The 13,725-nt window shown below is 33.3% G+C and overlaps 1 protein-coding gene across 5 annotated transcripts in view; it reads right to left on the bottom strand.

Moving 5' to 3' along the window:
* Positions 1-8,076: 8,076 nt before the first annotated feature.
* Positions 8,077-13,725, bottom strand: part of LOC127735751 (complement C1q-like protein 3) — an 88,323-nt gene continuing 82,674 nt past the window's right edge. For 4 of the 5 annotated variants that reach the window (XM_052246037.1, XM_052246039.1, XM_052246038.1 and 1 more), the window contains exon 3: positions 8,077-8,508. In XM_052246037.1, coding sequence (XP_052101997.1) covers positions 8,093-8,508 — 416 coding nt within the window. In that variant the 3' untranslated portion in view covers positions 8,077-8,092. Of the gene's footprint in view, positions 8,509-11,237; positions 11,289-11,702; positions 11,798-13,725 lie in introns of those variants that run through there. The other variant, XM_052246036.1, reaches the window with a different exon arrangement.

The raw sequence follows: 13,725 nt of genomic DNA, 5'->3' as shown, positions 1-13,725 counted from the left end.
TTTAAGAAAGTTACTAGCATAAAATAGGAATAGAATTAAAACTTGACACAATTACTATTAAAGTCACACTAAGTTAAAAATGTACAACTTCTATTTTACTGTTTGATCAATGATTTAAGAAATTTCCCACTGTAACATGTGGACTTAACTGTTCTTTTTCATATTAGAGATTTTGTCAACATATAAATCCTATAATTAAAAGGGTTATAAAACAGGACTGGAGAGAAATGCATGATAGCCTAATTATAGTTATACCATATGTAGTTGCATCTCATGAGCTCTAGAAATAGACAATGAGGGTCGGTTGAAAACAAAACTTTACGACAAAAGAGATGATTTCAGCTTCCCAATTGAGAACTTTCCATTTCTATGTAGCAAAATTCCAGCAGCGCCTGCATACGGAGTATATATCTACCAATTGATACGATATTCCCGGGCTTGTATTTCCTATCATGATTTCATTGATAGAGAATTGCTGCTCACAAGGAAGCTATTAAACCAAGAGTTCCAAATGGTGAAGTTGAAATCATCCCTTCGTAAATTTTATGGACGCCATCACGAGTTGGTTGACCGTTATGGAATAACCCTTTAACATTCAACATTGAAAACTAAATACAGATGATAAACACGGATCCCGAAAAAAAATGTGGCGACCTCTGGTGTTACAGAAGGGTAAGCAGGTCCTGCTTCTTGCAAGACACCCGTAGTGTTTCTCACGAAGGTCATTTTCAAATCAAAGGAGAGGATTAGCTTCTTAAAAAGGAATGTTAACATCTCAAACAAGTCAATTAAAGAAAAAGCATACATGTCCATCGTCAGGCCTACTTTAAAATATGCTAGTGCAGTATGGGACCCATACAAACAAAACGACATCCACAGATTGGACATGGTGCAAAGACGGGCAGCAAGATATGTTACTAACAGATATCACAACACCTCATCTGTTAGTAGCATGCTTGAACATCTTGAATGGTCTACCCTACAAGAACGAAGGAAACATAGCCGCTTAATAATGATGTATAAGCTAGAAAACAACTTTGTTAAAATCCATACATCCAGTAAGCTAATACCGAATGAACGCCCTTCCAGAAATAACAACGAAAAGGCACTTAGAATACCATCTTGTAAACAACTGTACGGAAGGAGTCGTTCAATCCTAGAACAATCGGAGAGTGGAACACCTTGCCCAACTCTACTGTCTCCGCCCCGAGTCCTGAGACCTTCAAGGATCAGCTCCGTCATTAGATTTAAATGCCATGTTTTTAATTGCACCTGTATATATATTAAATTGCACCCATTCTCTTTTTGTTTATTAATTTTCAAAAATATTTCATTCGCTCACTCCAAAATGTGGCAGAATTGTCAACCAGTTGACGGTGGTCGCTTACCGGAAGAAGAGGTTTCTACGACAACAGTAGAAGGTTATTTGAGACACAGATACCCCAGGTGAAATAATAGTCTTTTGGACGAACGGACAATGGAAATACGAAATAGAACGGCCACTTTTAAGTCTTGACTTATAAGTAAGGGATATAAATCTAAGATGTTTTCAAGGTGATTGTATTGAGCCTGTATTATTAAATGTAAGACTTAAAGTAAAGTTAATATCCAAAGTTTATATATCTATTTTTTTGCCAAGGCAAATGATCGCAGAACTCTCTCGGTGTCGATATCCATTTCTCTGTGAACATGTATGAGCGCCAACGAAGATAGTCTGTCCTGTACCATGGTTACACGTATATAAGTTTTCAGTCACCGTAATGCACTAAATGACCTATCAGACCGTAATTCAATTTCAGATTTTTTTTTGTGAAAAAAAATGTGCAAGCAAATGATTTTTTGCGTAAAGGCAGCTACGCGCCTGGCTCTGAACATGCTGAAGTCTTTACCAACAAAAATTCATTCAAAATACTTATTGAAGCATTTTGACTAGACCATGTACCTTGAATGCTTTGATTATTTGAAATTCTAACATATAAAAGGAGTTAAATTTACCATGGTTCAAAATACCATATCTAAGAAAAATAGTTAAAAAATCTTTTTCCATCATGTTTCATATATACCAAATACTAGTTACAGCATTATAACTATGTAAAGGAGTTTGAAAAGATATGATTTTTGATATTTGAGGTTTAAAGTGGGGGGTTCATGCATCAATACTATGGCAGGGGGGTCAAAATGCCATGGCTAAGTAAAACTTTCAAAACATCTTTTCCAGCATGTTAAATACATACAAACTACTAATTGGAGTATTATTACTATATGAAGGAGTTAGAATAGCTAGAGTTTTTTTTACATTAGAGGTCTATAGTAGGGAGTTCAATATACCATGGCATGGGGGTCAAAATACCATGATTAAGTAAAATTTTCCTCCAATTTAAAAAAAAAATCATAGCCAACATATTGTACATTAGATAATCTGCAATACTATTTATCTAAAACAGGATGGTTCAATTTTCCATGGTGGGGTTCAAAATACCATATGGGAAAAATAACCCGGGGTCAAAATACCATGCGGTATAATGACCCTGGGGTCAATTTTCCATATGGTATTTTTACCACGGGTTCACTTTTAAGGGGGTTCAAAATAAAGGAGATGGGGCAATAATGTCCTTAAGGATTTATTTAGCACAAAGATTTGTGCAAATTAAAAAAATTACCATATCTTTTCATACAATTGTCCTAACCATACTAAGGTACAAGGTTGTTTAGAAATAAAAGAAGAATGCGTCTGAGGACATGAATTCCCCACTCAAGCTTTGCTATTTTCCAAGTTAAAAACTCTAGAATGGGAAGTGACTCGTTGCCCAAATTTGAACTCTGTCTGTCTGTTGTGGTTTTAAGTATTGTGTATTAGCTTCATAAAATTTGGGTGAGGCAAACTTAAGTTATAGTGTGCAAATGAAAAAAAATTGCAATTTTCCAAGTTAGACCATTTGATATTCTGGGGGGGGGGGGGGGGGGCCAGGAGGATTTTGAAAATAAATAACTCAGCCTTGATAATCACAAAAATAAATGGTTTGTTCTGTGGTAGTTTGAAAATAAATTACCTGACTTGCAATGTATTGAAAATAAATAACTCAGCAGGTCTAATCGAAAGTATGAGATGACACCAGATTCTTCATAAATTCATCTTTTTTCCAAAAAAAAAATCGGGAAACACTTCCCATATCTTTTAATAATAAAAGTATAAATATTATTTAAATATACTTGAAATGTCAGAAAATTGGTTTCATTTAACTTGAGGTTAATTGTCTCAGGAACACTTACCTCACTTTTATTAAATCAGGGCCGTAACTACATTGAGACAAATGCCTCATGTAGGAAATTTCAAAACCAAACGCTTGTCTCAATATCAAATTGTGTTCACCGCGAGTGCCTTGCAAGAAGCAAGTTCTGTTCTCCCTCAGACGTAGCCCCTGATTTTTCGGGATCAATGTTTCTTATTTATTTGTCTTTTGTTCATTGATTGCCCTTCTGTATTCTGTTAGTGTTGCATTCATTTTGTAATATAGTAATTTTATTATTAACTTGATCATGAGTTTAAAAAAAACACAGCAGCCACAGACTTAACTATGTGAATTACATTTTTGCTTTATCATGCATATTTGTCTTTTGATGTTGTTCCTAGAAACTTAAGTCTTACACTGAATCTATAACGTGATTTTGCTTTGAGACCAAAATATTGTCATAAAATTATTAAAACAGAACTTGCATTTTCAGTTTAAGAAAGGGTCTGGGGAACACCCAGAAGGCATGATTTTGCATCATTTGTTCTATAGCTTCTTGGGCCTTCAGCGGTTCAAAAACCCTTCAAAAAAAATTTTGCCTCGCTCCGCTCGGCGAAACATGTTTGCCAATACTTTTAAAAGAGCCTTAGTTACAACCAAACTTTAATACTGTGTATGTATGCAATACATGTATATGCATTGGGGGATATAGATGATTCATTTCTGCAGAGGATAATAATTAATTCTGATTAAATGGTACATAATGACTTGACTATACATGAATTATTTATAATAAACAAATAATTTAAAAATTGTATGTTTTCAAATATTATAAATATAGTTGTGAAAATAAATAATCAGTCCCTTGCTTTAATGAAAATGAAAAATCTTACTTCAATAGTGCAGAAAATAGATAATCTGTCCTCTTAGTTTACAAAAATAAATAACCGATCCAAAACAAATCCTCCTGGCCCCCCCCAGAATATCAAATGGTCGTCCCCTTATATAGGAGCATAACTCTAGACTGGTAAGTGACTCACTGCCCAAATTCGAATACTGTTTGCAAGTTTTGATTCTAAGCATTTTGGATGAGTAAAACTTAAGAGTGCGGAAACAAAAATTGGATGGACGGATCGACGGTCCAGGGTAACACTTAATGCCCCCGTTGCCTATGTTTGGGGCATAAAAAATCACACTTAACTAGTTATCATGGCAACAATCCATGATGGAATATGTATATTTTGTAAAAATGTCTTGATTTTCCATGTTTTTAACTTCACACAGCTTTTCATAAGAAAATAACCATCATTGAAAGTAAACCAAGCAACTTTTCATCCTGTTTTTTGCTGTTTACAAGCTTTAGTAACCATGTCACCTCAAGTTTCCAAAATATTTTATAGCAATACCAAATAAAAAAGAATGGTACTTTGAAACTCCCAAGATATATGTTTATGACTCGGAAAAAATGTTCTGCAATGAAATGCAGGGTTAATTTCCTACAACTAAAATTTAAGGGAATATTTTTGTTTGTCCCTTTTGAACCTGTAACCATATGTGATTTACAATGTATTGGTGGTATTACACCTAAAAGACCCTACTCCTTTCTTCTATTAATGGTTGTCAGCTACTGGTATTATCTAAGATGCATTTGTTTATATCAAAGTTGACCTTATATTATAATTGATAATGACCTAGAGCCACTGCTTTATCTCCAGGTAATATACATCAAGTTGTCTCCTAACCAAGAGTTGTTGATAACTTTCAAAGCTAATCAGCTTTTTATACGACCGCAAAAAAAATTTTGTGGTCGTATATTGGTATGACGTTGGCGTCGTCGTCGTCGTTGTCGTCGTCGTCCTGCGTCGTCCGAAGACACATTGGTTTTCGCACTCTAACTTTAGTTTAAGTGAATGGATCTCTATGAAATTTTACCACAAGGTTCAATACCACAAAAGGAAGGTTGGGATTGATTTTGGGGGTTATGGTACCAACAGTAAAGGAATGAGGGGCCTAAAATAAGCATTTTTGTAACTTCCAGACATAACTTGTGTGTTAGTGTATGGATCTCTCTGACATTGTACCACAAGGTTCCATATCACAAAAGGAATGCTGGGATTGATTTTGGGGGTAATTGCCTCAAAATTTTAGGAATTAGGGGCCAAAAAAGGAGCAAAAAACAAGCATTTTTCTAGTTTCATGACAATAACTTGTGTGTAAATGTATGGATCTTTCTGAAATTGAACTACAAGGTTCCATATCACAAAGGGAAAGCTGGAATTGAGTTTGGGGGTAATTGCGGAAACGTTTAGGAATTGGGGGCCAAAAATAAGCATTTTTTTAGTTTCCAGACAATAACTTGTGTTCAAGTGTATGGATCTCTCTGAAATTGTACTGCAAGGTACCATACCACAAAGGGAAGGCTGGGATTGATGATGGGGGTAATTGCCTCAATATTTTAGGAATTAGGGGCCAAAAAGGGGCGAAAAACAAGCATTTTTCTAGTTTCAGGACAATAACTTGTGTGTAAGTGTATGGATCTTTCTGAAATTGTACTACAAGGTTCCATATCACAAAGGGAAAGCTGGGTTTGAGTTTTGGGGTAATTGCCCTAAATGTTTAGGAATTTGGGGCCAAAAAGGGGCCAAAAAACACATTTTTCTAGTTTCCAGACAATTACTTGTGTTCAAGTGTATGGATCTCTCTGAAATTGTATTGCAAGGTACCATACCACAAAGGGAAGGCTGGGATTAATTTGGGGGTGATGAATCATAAGGGGGTTCAAAAAAATTGGGGGGGATTTTTTTTTTTTCCTTTTTTTTCTTTTTTTCCTTTTTTTTTCTTTTAAAATTTTCCATTTTAAGTTGGTTATTTCTGATTTATATTTAAAAGCAAATAATAATGATATGGTAGGAGATACACACCAAACAGGATGTGTAAATTATTATATAATAAGTATTGTGCAATAGCAAGAAATTTTCAATTGCACAGTATTGCACAATAGCAAGAAATCTTCAATTGCACAGTATTGCGCAATAGCAAGAAATCTTCAATTGCACAGTATTGCGCAATAGCAAGAAATATCCAATAGCACAGTATTGCGCAATAGCAAGAAATTGTCAATTGTACAGTATTGCGCAATAGCAAGAAATATTTAATTGCACAGTATTGTGCAGAAGAAGATACTTCATATAAATTGCTTATTTCTTGACCAATTTCAATGGGGTTTTATTCTTGAATTCTTGGGGTTCTTTAATATGCTGAATCTAACCGTGTATTTAGTTTTTGGATTTTGGGCCCCGTTTTTAAATTGGTCCACATTGAGGTCCAAAGGGTCTAAAATTAAACTTTGTTTGATTTCATCAAAAATTGAATTATTGGGGTTCTTTGATATGCCGAATCTAACCGTGTATTTAGATTCTTAATTTTTGGTTCCGTTTTCAAATTGGTCTACATTAAGGTCCAAAGGGTCCAAAATTAAACTTAGTTTGATTTTAACAAAAATTGAATTCTTAGGGTTCTTTGATATGCTGAATCTAAACATGTATTTAGATTTTTGAATATGGGCCCAGTTTTCAAGTTGGTCCATTTGGGGTCCAAAATTAAACTTTGTTTGATTTCAACAAAAATTGAATATATGGGGTTCTTTGATATGCTGAATCTAACCATGTATTTAGATTTTTGATTTTTGGGCCCCGTTATCAACTTTGTCCACATTGAGGTCAAAAGGGTCCAAAATTAAACTTTTTTTTATTTCATCAAAAATTGAATTCTTGGGGTTCTTTGATATGCTGAATCTAACCATGTATTTAGATTTTGGATATTGGACCATAATAGGTGAATGTCCAATTTAAAATTTTTAAGTTCTTAGACCACATTCATTCTGTGTCAGAAACCTATGCTGTGTCAAATATTTAATCACAATCCAAATGCAAAGCTGTATCAAGCTTGAATGTTGTGTCCATACTTGCCCCAACTGTTCAGGGTTCGACCTCTGCGGTCGTATCAAGCTGCGCCCTGCGGAGCATTTTATTCCTTTTTAGTGTTGTTCAAAAAGCAATGCAGAAGAACATAAAATCAAACCGAATGTATTCAATGTAGTGATTGGGAGACAACGTCTGAAGAAGATATGTAATACCATATGTAGTTGTGCATCTTGGACACAGTACCTATAGATACTATTGCAAATTCAGATGTTTGTAACATGTGTATTATGATTGATTGATTGATTGTTGGTTGCTTAACGTCCAGTGGCAAATATTTCATGCATATTCAGGACGAGAACAAATTAACAATAAATACAATAGGTAGGTTCTGTAAGAGGGACGTCCGGGATTAAGGTCGGAGAAATTTAGACTGCCACGGGAAATGAGGGAATATTGGATAGGGACAGAAATTTTGTCTTGCAACAGGTCACCTACGGACCCCTAAAAGAGTTGTTGCAATGGTTCTTAACGTGCAAAGAGCGTGGCACTCTCTTTACACGAGGCATCGGATTTAACGTCCCCATTCTGACCGGACGTGGCTGCAAATTTGTACATCCCGCACAGCCAAACGGACGCCCCACTTTAGCAAGGGTTTTACTGCCGGTCGGAGGAAGACCAATGGTGACCATACTTCTATTCCCCAGTCACCCTTGGGGCATGTGTATTATGAATCATAGGCCAAAATTTTGAATTTCTAAGGAACCTTCTGTAACTTTGACGACCTTAATCTCTAACTTGGGCACTCATTTTAAAATTGTTTTGAATATTTGTTTATAATGACCAAATAGCCATCAATCAATAACCAGCAAGAACAAGACATAACCACAATCAGATCCTACTCTGATCATAATGATAAATCAATGAAAATTTTAATATCATTTATTGAGAAATAAGACTACCCGAAAATGTGCTGTAATTCAGTGAGTCGCTGTAAATAACGTAATTGCCATACGACTTTACAGCTATTTGATCCCCTTTCTGTACATCCAATATCATACTGAGTGCCCCTGTCTGATAAGCCGAACCTTTAATGTACACACTGGATACTACGGTATCATTGAGCCAAAGAGTTGCAACCAAGAATTTTCCATTATCACTCATAACCACTGAAGAAAATTGATATACTCCAGCAATAGGTGCAGTAAATATTCCAGTGCTTGGATTGTAGCCATTTTGAATGTTTGTGAAAACTTTATTAAACTTTATTATCTCCTTTGATGAAAGTGATTTTGACTTTGTCATAGCAGCAGAAAAGGCAGGAATTTTCTTCCTATTGAACAATGCACAGCCTTTATCTGCAAAAATAATGCATATAATAGTTAATCATTGATTCGAGTAATGATCTACATAATGATAATCTAAAATGATCGAAAAAAATCTTTGTACCCGGTAGTCTACTTTTGTATGTTAAAATGTTTATTGGCAGATGTTCACAAAAAATTTGGGACACAGGACTTTTACTTGACCATTGATATTGAGTTTGCCGTTGCATTAGCATTCCTTCGGAATGTAAGATTTTGTATTAGGTAGTTTTCCATTTCTTGAAAGTGACTATCATCATATTTGAAACTTATCGGATTAAATTTGAATAGAAGTATGTCATGCAAAATGGATGGCAATAATATTAATTTTGACAATCTCAGAAGTAGAAGACAGTGAAAATCAAAGTAAAAGCTGCAAAAAGCTGTCGATGTTACTCTGTTGTGGACAATTATTCTAGAACCTAATAAGACTGCCACTGCGGGTTGGGCAGTCATTTTTGATTCAGCTATGCTGGATCTATGCGATCACTCTGTTTTGAAGATGGTGCAGAATACTAAGTTGAAGACATATCATGAAACTAATTATGTGTTTTAATGACTTGCAGAAACTTTCTACACCATTTTAATCATCAACTGCCAACTTTTGACATGTTATTTGCCCTTAAATTAAGAAAAGATTGGTCGAACAACCCTTTTATTTTATATATACACTTGCATATAGTTCCTTTGTAAATCAAAATTTATAATGATTTACTCTATATGAATTAATTTGAAAAAGTAATTGTACATCAATTGAGTCAGTTGATAAGAATTTTGAAAGTATTATATTAGTATCTTATGCTTGTGTACGTTGTTGTTCAATGAAATGTAGGTCAACATGTGTATTAATATATCTAAGTTGATTCCCACACTTTTTTGAAATGGTATTACTCCAATTCTTTCCATAGGCAAGTAAAAGTCAGTATGATTATCAACAGTCATGATTTTCAAATAATTACAACCAAAGGTGTAAGTATTAATTGGAAACGACCCCAGGCTTAATTCACCACAGTTAATATCTAATGACCTGTTACATAATTAAATAGACACAATTTATTACACACCTAACAGAATACACAAATTCTTGACCTCAATAGTAAACCTACAAATGTATTATTTATTTTAATCTACACTACACTAAACTATTCTGTTAATTTTGTTAGCTAGCTGAATGACTAATCAGATGTGGGTTTTTTTCAAAAGAAAAGACAAAAAATAAAAAAAATATGTTTAAAAAATGCAAGCAAATTTAATTTCACTTGTAAAATCAGTGTCATTATCATCTGTCATAAGTCAATAATCAAGTTCTAATTAATTAGTTACAATTATCAGAAATTTGATTGAAATAATATACAAAATTGCATAACTCTTACCCGAGCATTTTCTGCAATAAAATTTATTTGTTTGTTCTACATTTATATCCCATTATATTGCTATTTAACAGTAATTGGAAATAAATCATCATTAGGTATTTGTACATTTATACAGGAAATGTATTTCTTCTTAATGAAGAATGAACACCAATTTAGATAAAAAATAGTTATTATTTTTTTTAATTTTTGTTGTTGAGAATGTGCATTTCTAAGGCCTCTTTCTGGAAATTATTAAGCCAGTTATTATTAATGGCATATAAAAAATATATTACTTATTTGAAGATTTCCCTTTCCATTCTTGTAAAAAAAATCTGACAGAGTCTAAAATTGAAATATCTATATATATATATGTATATATATATCAATATTTGCATTAATATTCCAAAATTCCCTACCTTTGGACAATAACATAGAAATTTTACAGTAAGATTGGAAATGAAAAGAGAAAAAAATATTGAAAAAAGTATGGTCAGAAATAATATCTGACTAGCTATAAATATGGCTGGATCACAACATCAACGATGCTTTGATTTTTTATTATGCCCCATACTATGTATGATAGTACGTGGTATTATGTAATCCAGTATGTGTGTCATTCTGTTCATCTGTCCATCCTGTATCAAGTTAAAGTTTTAGTTTAAGGTATTTCACTATGAAGTTGTGGTCTTAGTACATAATTATGTTCAATATGATGTGAACCTTAAAATATATGCCAAGTAAAGTTTTGAGCTGGATTTCATGAAGGAATCATCAGGTTAAAGATTTGTTTTAAGGTATTTTACCATTCAGTTGTGGTCACTTCAACTTGAAAGTTAGTAAATATGTTAATATTGATTTAATTCTTTTTAAAATATAGTCCGAATAAGGATATTAACATATATTTTGTGGTTGACTGAACTAGGGAACAGTGATACTGTGAGCGGGGCATGATGTCTATGGACAACTGTTGTTTTTCATAGTGATGACAGTTTACAAAAGAACTGTTTATGGTTGGAATATGAATACAGTTTTATTTAACCAAAAATTTAGAGTATGTTTTAACAATATATCTGCACATAACTGAAACTGCTACTAGACTGTCATTTGGAGTTGTTGCCCCTAAAAATTGCTATTTTTTTTATCCATTATTTGCAGGTTTGTTTCAAAGATGTACATTTCTGAAACTGCTCAACCAATTTAAACCAAACTTGGCTTGAATGTTCCTTGGTGAATTCTTATTTTAGCTTACAAGATTATAGCAGTCCATTAACCCATGTAGCTGTCATGACTAAAAATATGACTTTGGTGTAAACTAAAAATAATTGTATAATAAATTGAACACTGAAGCATAAAAAAATATTTGAAACTTACCTGAATCTTTCTTTAACAACATTTCGACTAGATCTGTGAGAAGGGAACTCTCTGAAATAAAATAGATGTAAATATGTGTATTATAATTCAGTCTTTATCTACAAGTTCACCATTAAGTATTAAAGTATTAAAGTTTGGAAAAGCATTGAACACTTATGCTTGATTTTAATGCAAGCTACTTTAATACTTTCATGCACAAGATCAAGATTTCAATTTCTCATTACTTATGTTTACATTGGAAACAATTTGAAACAAACAAAAAATTCAATCTTTTGCATTGGATTTTGATGTGTTACTGTTGTGGGAGATTGTAACTGAATGTTTTACTAGTTTGTTTTGCTTTGCTAATATTAATTAAGACATATTGATGAAAAAATGTGAAGATAAAAATATAACTTAAAATTTACTTTGTGCGTTATTTCAAAAGTTGTATATATTCTAAACAAAAGCCATAAAATTATTTACCTAGCTTTACGTCACATGAGCCCATGATCACATTTCCACAGACAACTAATGTAAGAACAGAGATGCTGTACATTTTTGCTAGCTTCATGGTGTATTCAAAGGGAAGTAATTTGTAATATTTCAATTATTCTGCATTATCTTTTATACTTGTGTTTTGTAATATAACATTACAAGGCCAGTGGAAATAGGAAACTAACTGAAATTTGATATGTTTAATGAGTTTTTGTCATGCCAACATTTCTGACAACAAAAGAATCACTTCAATTCTCAGAATTCTTCCAAAAGGTTTACTGTGTATACCTGTATGCAATTGTAGATGGTCCCAGACCCTAAGCTGCTTGCAGATTTTGTTTTAATGGAAGCTCAAAATTAAGGTTTTCCACTAATGTAAAAATATGAAAAAAAAACAATATCAAAATCTAGAAAGCATAATGGAAAAGTATACTTGCTACCAAACTTATTAAATTATTAAATATTACATGTCTTGTTGGAAAAAGAATTTCATTAACTTTTAAGCTATTCCTTTTTAGAATGTTAATTAGCTCAACTGACCCGTGTGAAGGAAATACACTCATCATAGAAAATCACTTCTGAAATTATGAATGCGAGGTTTTTTAAAGGCAGTGCTTTAATGCCTTTCTAGTTGCCGTGTTAATATTTCTTTCCGCGATATCCAACTTATCTACGTGGGGGGTCATTTAGCTCCAAGTAGATCCGGAAAATGTTGATTCTCTCCTCTTCTTATTGTGGTATAAAATGTTTTTTGTCTCATTTCATTTACATTGGGAAATAGAGAAACGATCATTGTGTTTTGTTAGTTTTAAAAACTTTTGATACTTTTGTATTTTACATTATAAGTAGTCAACCGATTGACAAACTAGAATTATTTGAATTCCGTGTGGAGAGAGGTCGGGTTAATTTCGAGTGTTATCTGCAATGTTTATAAATCATTTCAGTCGTTGATATAATAATTAAAGGTCGACTGAACATGAATTATATTATACAATTTAAAGAGCGTTTCTGTTTATGCACGCGAAACCGTCTAACGTTATTGTTATTTCGCAGTTATATAAAGTAGCAAATTATCGTTCCTGAATAGGTGGCGCCGTGGTAGCCGATTCCGGTTTCTGCACTGTGCAACTATTACAGTTGAATTTTTAATTAACGATGCCAAGTACTTGTTGTTGTGTACCTGGATGTCATTTAAGAGGAGGACATACATTTCCAAATGACTTAAAAAGAAGGAAAAGTTGGATCAACGCCATGGCCCATACGCAGATTGGACGAGAACACGATGAAATCGTGGGGTTACACTAATGTCCTGACAATGTCCTGACAATGTCCTGACAAAGTCCTGACGGATATGAAAATGCTAATTACGTTTTCATTATTTAAAGGATTTACTTTAAATTTGGAACCAAGCAAGATGACAACATTAATTTATTAAATAAAAGAAAAAAAATTAAAAAAAATATTTTTAAGAGTTAGAAAACTTGACCTGACCAAATTCTTCTGGCAAAAATCCTAACAAAGTCTGTACTTGATGTTGTATTTTGAGGAAATGGTGTAAAATGTCCTTTTTCCAAACACGATATTAAATGTGGTCGCATGTATTTCTCAATAAACTTCGTACGTCTTTGAGTGTTGAGTTTTTCTTTATGACAATATTCCACCATGTTGGCAATAGCATAAACACCACAGTCATATCCATTTGTTTGTTGTTGAACATCAGGTAATTTAACAAGCAAGTTCTTTTTTCCATGAGAATAAATAGCTGATAACTGAATTTCTGTCGATGGTGTTAATCTGAAATCTTTACTGTAACTATCTAACACATAAACGGCACTATCCTTTTTAGTCTGAAGAGATGTAATCCAATGAGATTTTCCGGTATGGTGAATTTGCACACATGGTGTATCTTGACTGGTGAATGTCCCGAAATTTTCTGTCCAACACTGTTTATCTTCATCAAAAAGAGGCGCTAAACCTGTTGATTGAAATCCAGATATAATTGGAAATTGTT

The sequence above is a fragment of the Mytilus californianus genome, unplaced genomic scaffold, assembly GCF_021869535.1.
Source record: "Mytilus californianus isolate M0D057914Y unplaced genomic scaffold, xbMytCali1.0.p SCAF_3, whole genome shotgun sequence".
NCBI lineage: Eukaryota > Metazoa > Mollusca > Bivalvia > Mytilida > Mytilidae > Mytilus > Mytilus californianus.
The sequence above is the reverse complement of the archived record's forward strand: the minus strand, read 5'-3'. Positions and strand labels throughout refer to the sequence as shown.